The sequence below is a fragment of the Gymnoscopelus microlampas genome (assembly GCF_963454915.1).
Source record: "Gymnoscopelus microlampas genome assembly, chromosome: 4".
NCBI classification, from domain to species: Eukaryota; Metazoa; Chordata; class Actinopteri; order Myctophiformes; family Myctophidae; genus Gymnoscopelus; species Gymnoscopelus microlampas.
This window is the reverse complement of record NC_139941.1, coordinates 32,679,356-32,687,096: the sequence shown is the minus strand read 5'-3', so window position 1 is coordinate 32,687,096 and position 7,741 is coordinate 32,679,356. Positions and strand designations below refer to the sequence as shown.

Below are 7,741 nucleotides of genomic sequence, written 5' to 3'. Positions count from 1 at the left end.
CCTGCAGCGAGAATAAAGAAGAAGAAAGGAAAAAAGAGAACACTGACTTTGTGCTACGTGGCTTCCAGCAGCACATGAGCCCTTCTATCCCAGAGCATCAAACAAAAGAAGACGTGTGTGGGGGAGACGGGGATGGAGAGCCAGAGAGGTGTGTAGACTTTTAGTGTAAGTAAAAACAGAAGAAAGAACTTTCCTTGCAGAGTCTAGCAGCCTATAAAACTGGTTAAGATGGAACATATACACCAGTTTGATGTTTCGACATTAAAATAGGGTCCGACATACACATTTCAGGGGAGGATTAAGGTATACTGTAGGTAGCTCAGTCTTTCTCCTGTAAGAAGCAGGCAAACAGTAGCGGTGTCAGTTTATGTCTGTGGGGAATGGGAAATCATGTCTTGCTTATTCAGACCAAAGCTGAAAAGCAAAGTGGAAGATGAAGATCTGCTGTATCTTTATTTATTTATTGAATTTGGAAAATGACGCATTTACAGTATATAGCATCTTTATCCAAGGCACTTTACATTGTGCATTACATTCACCCATTCACACACACACACACACACACACACACACACACACACACACACACACACACACACACACACACACACACACACACACACACACGCACGCGCGCAGTTAGGGTTTCAGTGTCTTGCTCAAGGACACTTCGACACTAACCAGGGGAGCTGAGAATCGAACCGGATCCTTCCGATTCCCAAGCAGCTTCTCTAGCTCCTGAGACACTGCAGCCCCACGGCAGTTTCACAAGTCAGTCTCTTTTGACTAGCTCTTTCCTACTGTAAATCTCTAGCCTTTAGTCTTAATTCTTTTTTTGGGTTTGAACATATGCTGCCATCCCCACTATGCAACATTCTCACCACTGGGACCACTCCTGTATGTGTCTGCGTGTGTAATCCTTTACCTGTCCTGGTCCCCATAGTAAATAGGTTTGAGTGAATGTTTCTCTAGAACCTTTTTACTTTGACCTCTGGTCGATGTGTACGTGACAGAAATCACACTGCTGGAGATTGTGTATTCCACGGCCAAGTTCTCTCTTTCACTTTCAAAAATAATTACAGCTAGGGTAGGGTTTTGGCAGGAACTACTCTAGCATCACGCCACACTGAAAGCGTAGCCATATAAAAACTGTTGTCTCTTAGCACAGTGGTATTGAAACCATATCCCCTGGGACCCACAGTTTGTACAGAATTCTTCTCCCTTATGGTGCTGTTTTATATTTAGACTACTAACAAATGTGGTTATTTTATTCCATTTACTTAGGCTTACACTACAGGAACTTGGGAAGACATAATCAATTAATTATACAGCTTTTTCTCAAATAAAACAGGCATATGTGTGTGTAAATGTTGCCATAACTGACCTTTTGGCTTCTGACCTTAGCTAAAATAAGAGAGGGAGAGAGAGGGAGAGAGAGAGGAATAGAGATTGGATCAATAAACCTGCTGTTGTAATAGTAATGTAGGCTATGAATTGAAAATGAATGGCAACATTTCGTGAGTCCTGACTTCTTGTTTTTAGTTTTATTTGGGAGAGAATCCCTAATGTTCACAATGGACAAGATACATTTTAAGACCAATTTATAAAAGGCGCCACACTTTTATTTTCAAGCACACTTGTTCACGTGGAGTGAAGTCATAACTAGCTCTCTACTGCCCCCTGCTGTTCTCCAACGGAAAGGTACATGGAATTATCTGGAATACATTTTCCATTCATATTATAAACATTCAGCCGACCCTTTATCCTGAAAAGCTTGTGCAGCAATAGTAGAATACAACTATTAAAAGTAGCATATCGGTTACTCCTGCAAATAGCACTTGATGTTTTCATGACAACCATCCAACTCTATGCAACCATCCCTGGCCTAGCCTATACTACAAAATGTCAGACTGGTTCAAACCCCAAAACAAACACATCAATGACTCATTGAAGCATTCCTGAGCAGGATGTGACAGACCAAACCCTTTCCTGCTTTCTCTTTGTCAGTCTCTGGGCTTATTTAAATAAATATGTAGTGATTTAAATATATAAGATATTAAAAAATAAAAACATATTTAAATAAATAAATAGTCTCTGGATAATAACGCCACACACTGTAGAGTAAAATGCCTAATTTGGAAAATTGAAAATTTTAAATATTCACTAAATGTAACACAATAAAGGGAGATACATGTGAGTTCTGATGTTTTTGAGAAATCTGTTTATTATAAGAAACCAAACCGAGACATGACAGCATAGGAACTGGGGCCACGGAACGAAAAGTGCTCGGCTCCCAATATATTACTATACACAGCTACTCTGACTAGCATATGTACATGTCTGACACAATGCTGTAGATGAGACAGAAGATCACACAGGATGGAGTCATCTGGAGCAGGGATGTGTTTAGAAATATAATAGTTTTAAAATAAGCAGGAAGACAGGAAAGCTCCATTACAAATGAAAGAGGTCTGTGTCCAAACAACCTGAATTCCTGTAAAGAAGAAAAGTCACATGATTCAAGAGCAGACACGTTAAGAGAAAAAAAAAGCAGTATATAAATTCTGATAGATAATCAATAGTCATCACAATAAATCTGCATTCGCACACTGAGATTATAGCACACTGATACACAGTCTAAAAGTCTGGCCTTTCTCTCTCTCTCTCTCTCTCTATCTCCAATGAAACCAGAAAATTCAGGCACAGGCTCACGATTGCAAAGGATTCTGGGAGACTGAGTTTAGTGGTTTCCTTACATCCAATTATTTTCTCTCGATCCCTCTGAGACCCCCCCCCCCCCCCCTCTTCAGTCTCTCCCTCTCTCCTCTATGTTTTGGCTTTTTGCACAGCCAAGCAAAACTGGGCACCTCAACGTTTAGCCACTGCAATCTCAAATAACTCCCAGTGCTCAAAGGAATGTCACTTATCAAAATTCTAATGTCTCTCATACTACCTATCCATGCATACACAAACATGCATCTACATCCTCACATACACCAAGCATATCTAGAAGTGTTAGGATACAGTACAGATAACAAAACACAATGCTACTGTATTATGACAACATTAACAGAAACAATGTAAAACACGTCAAATTCTGTCTTTGGACTCCACTAATAAAACTCCCTCTCTTAGTCTCACACATAAATGTCAATAAACGGATTCCAATCCGATGCTTACTGGGAGGAACACAAAAAGGTGAACAGAAAATACCCTCCAAAAATGGCAAAAAAAACAACATGGGAGCAAACAATTGGTCTAAGAGAGAACACACAATACATATATGGCAAATTGACATTAACAAAGTATATTTAACATAAAACACAAAACACAAAATGATGAAATATCAAAAAAGGTCAAATGTGCTTTAACATTTTGTGATTATGAGGGAGATGATGATGACATCGAGGGGATCAGAGGGCAAGAATAGGCAGGTACAGCACCTTAGAAATGAGCACACCTGAAACTGAATCAAGATAGTTCTTCTCAATACTATCATCATCATCCCCATCATCTTCTCTCTACTCTTCCACCTTTCCTTAGTTCTACCTAAAGCCCGATTCATACTTTGTCGCACGACGGTGTTGAGCGTTGAACATGAACAAGTGAACAGGGCATGCTGGATGCGATGCCCTGTTTGTAGGTCTGCAATTTTCAGTACGCAACACTGTTGTGCGAGAGAGCATACATTTGGATTAAGGATTTGATGTATCCAGAGCAGAAGTCCCATATGCTGCTTCAATACTGCCATGGTAAACTTACTTTAACGTCCTTTATTTTAAATGAAAGTGCCCAGATGAAAAACTGTGTCTGCTTTATTTTTACATTTTACCCTGCACCATGAAACTGAAATGTTTTGTTTTGATCTTAGCCAGGCTGAAGGCCAGGGACGGAGATTATATTTTTTGGCCTGTGTGTTTGTCTGTTTGTTTGTGTGTGCATGCATGCATCAATCCTGAGCTAATCTCACAAACTGCTGGACTAATCAGCGGCAAACCACAGGAGAAATAAGACCCCAAATTCTTCACATTGGCCTCACTGTGGCACTAGGCTATAGCAGCCTCCTTTATATTTTGGCCTATAACTCTAGGTTTTACAATGTTTTTTGGTTTTCTTTCTCCACTGGATTCCTTTGATTCCTACTCACACCTAGTGTGTTGCCACACCCATTTTGCCTTACTAGATTTTCTACAATTTTGTATTTTCTTCAAAATGATTCCTGCCGATTTTGTTCAAAACCAACACAAATCACTGGTCAGTACCTCTGGAATCATGTGATAAACATGTATCATACAGATTCTTTATATTCCATATCGATTGGCTTTAATTGGCTTCAAAAGTTTGTAGGAGGGGCCTAACGTTAAAAAGTCTGGATTTGAATCACATATTAAGGGGCTTCTAAACAATTTAGAGCCAAAAGCAACTTAGCTTAGACCCAAGGGCGTGCCACAAATCCAGAAACATCCTTCTATTTTTTTTTTTACACATTTTCACCAAGTTAGGTACACGTGATCACGTAAATGGTGACAATGAGTGCGAAACTCAGGAGGGGCCCATTTCTTTCAAATTGTCATAAATCATGAGCACAACATCCAATCAATCCTAAATTTCACCCAAGACACACCTGTGCCCATGGCCGTGGGGATGCCAAAATGAAAAAGGTTGTGCAGAACTGTATGTGGTCTATTTCCCCCCATGGCTTCCTCTGGTCTGGACGGCTGCAACCCAACACTTACACAGCTCTGTGTAGGCCACCCGTCCCGATGGAGATATCGGGACGGGTTTCTAGTTTGTTTTGTTTTTCAGTTCACTGTGCCCTTGCTTAAAGGTAAAATTAATTTGATCATAAGTTATATTAACAAGAATGGCAAAGTCTTTGTCAAACTCATCAGCAGACCATTCCTTGCACCGGCCTGAGTGGAGAATGATAAGCCTTCTCTAGATAAATGAAGGCTAATACAGTTTGTCTTGACAGGCAGATAAATGGTGCCTCAGTCATTGACTGGTGAGCGCAGGTTATGCAGTAAGTGGGACTTCTCCAATGGTTATTTCTCTATAGGGTTTATTCCACCCACCTCCACAGTCCCTAGTGGCTCAGTGGCCCTCATCACAGAGGGCCCTGTTCTTACACAGTAGTTCTGCTGTGACCCCTATATAGACACATACACAGATAGATTGTCTATATATCTACAGGCCACTACATACATATTAAGTTAACATATCTATATATGTACAGGCCCCTGCATATATAAACAGAATCTATAGCTACAGTTCTCTGCATAGATACAAAAACTGAATATTTAAGCATCTACAGGCCCCTACAAAGACAAACAGTTGACATACCTATCTATATTTCTATGACCTCCAACAAGCTATGTACACAAATGAAGAGATACCTTGACATTAATTTATGTTTTTTCTTTATTTTTGTTCTTTATTTATTATTTTGCCAGACACTATTGATAGCAGTAACAACTGATTTCAATGAACAATGCTAGAATGCTAAGAAACTGCTGACTGGAAAGCCAACGCCATATTGTGGCATAATGATGAGACGAATGTTCAAATTGTCAAGGTATCACTTTAAAATCTGTCTCTACTTATGACTCTCATCACATCAACAGAGCAAGAACTATACTGCAACACCATCCAATTGTTCTAAAACAGTAAACAAAGTGTTGAATAGTTCTTTTTCTTTGGTATAAACAGTCCTGAAAGCAAACAAAATAAATGTTTAGGGCATATTTAACCAAATTACCCACAGCAGACTAGAGTGGAGTTCACTAGGCTACACCCACACTGATACGTTTTAATTTCTAAATTAATTTTAAAACAAAAACTAATTCCGTCCACACGAGCGTTTTAGCACCATTTCAGAAATAATCTGTGTCCATACTACACGCCTGAAAACTCATATTACATTTGACAGCCCTTTGACAAATGTGGAAGGTAGGTATAGCAAATGTCATGTTTTAGTCTAACTTGTTGAAGCCTAACCGAATTTCTGTCTGTGATTCCCATAGGTTTCAATGCAGATTCTTGCCACTGTGATGTGATGCTCACCTTTCATATCCATAACAATGACCGAGAAAGAAACATAAAATAAAATAATAAAATACAAATAAAATAGAATATCTAAAAAAAAAACAGTTAGCTCCAGTGTGGGTGAATATGAACATGGATATGTGAAACAGACACATAGATAAACACAGTGCTTTACAACAACAAACCACAGGGATAAGAGAAACAGACAAAGGCTGTCCAGTTGTTGGCATGTTCAAAGGTTCAACCAGAAGCGAAGTAAACTATATGAAAAGATAACAAATTCTTAAGTCAAGAAAATAAATTGCAGAACAGAGCTCAACAGACCACAGTTCACACAAGAAACAGAGAGTGTGACGTCTTGTGTCACTGAATGAGACAGAAGAGAAGTCTTTGTTCTTAAAAGACTGGATAGTCTGAGTCTCCCAGTCGAGTCGATCAGCATCAGCTATCCACCTCCATTTTGTTTATCAGGTTGACCTGTTGAAATTCTATTCAAATGTTATTATCCTCACCACCTGACTCTGTTCACATCAGTCAGTCGTTCATCTCACAACAATCCAGAGATTGAACAACTCTCCCAAGTGGAACATTCCCAGAGGCCTTGGCTCACTGGTTGACATGGGGCCTCAGAGCTTGGTACAGCCCCTCGAAGGTTGGTCGATCTGTGATGTCACGAGCCCAGCAACGCATCATTAGCTCAAAAAGAGAGGGAGGGCAGAGGGGAGGGGCATACAGGAAGATCTGAAAGAAAGCAGAAAGAACAGATTTATTCGATCAGATCAGATTTATTTATACACAGGCATGAACCAGGCATGTTTTAAGACAAGATTATATTATTATATATGTTGTTAATTGTCAGAAATAAAAAATGAACAAATGACTGTCGTCAAATGATGGCATTAAAAACGTAATATTCTCATTAAATGTTAGCAATAAAATCTAAAACAAATGACTTAGGCTAAATGTCTGCAATTATAAACTGTTATATACAATAGACAATGTAAGTGTATAAGACAATGTAACACTGTTAATGCTTATGATTTACCTGCACCCTAAAAAAAAGAAGAAAAAAAAGAAACACATTATACTATAATAATATCTTTCTAAACAAATAAAATATCACTACCCTGCCTTTAACTTGGATCATCACACACACTCACACCAGCGAGACTCATAGCCATGACTTCTAACCTACAGTATAACCAACAATAACAGAAGATGATAATGGGGACAGTATAGAGCACTATACTGTTTGTTTCCCAAACAGTCGGTCACAACCGTTTTTTGGTCACAGACCCATTTAGTTTTTAATTATTATGATTTTTTTTTTCAAAAGGTTTTCAAAATCCCCCCCCCCCCCCCATCACAGTTTGTGAACCCCTGGTATAGAGGCTATACAGGGTCCCTTTGTACCCATGCACCCGTTGTTACAGTATGTTGGGGGTGTTTATTTCAACTTGCCTGTCTGCCCTGGTTCCTGAAGAACTCTCCAGTGTTCTCTATGACCTGTTCATCTGACAGCAGACTGTACGGCTGCTCCTTGCACAGGGTGAAGATCTCCCACAGAGTCACTCCAAATGCCCACACGTCACTAGCTGTGGTGAACTTTCCCTGGGGGGGTAAAACAGACAGTGATATCTGTATTAAATCACTTTCCACTGCAGCCATCCTGTCATCTGGGACCCCCACCCCAGAA

General features: G+C 39.6%; 1 protein-coding gene across 3 annotated transcripts in view; it reads right to left on the bottom strand.

The window, feature by feature from the left end:
* Positions 1-3,852: 3,852 nt before the first annotated feature.
* ddr2l (discoidin domain receptor family, member 2, like) overlaps positions 3,853-7,741 on the bottom strand; it is a 36,504-nt gene continuing 32,615 nt past the window's right edge. For all 3 annotated transcript variants that reach the window (XM_084054796.1, XM_084054798.1, XM_084054797.1), the window contains 2 exons: positions 7,507-7,656; positions 3,853-6,786 (listed from right to left, as the gene is read on the bottom strand). In XM_084054796.1, the coding sequence (XP_083910922.1) occupies positions 6,652-6,786; positions 7,507-7,656 (285 nt within the window). In that variant the 3' untranslated portion in view covers positions 3,853-6,651. The remainder of the gene's footprint in view (positions 6,787-7,506; positions 7,657-7,741) is intronic.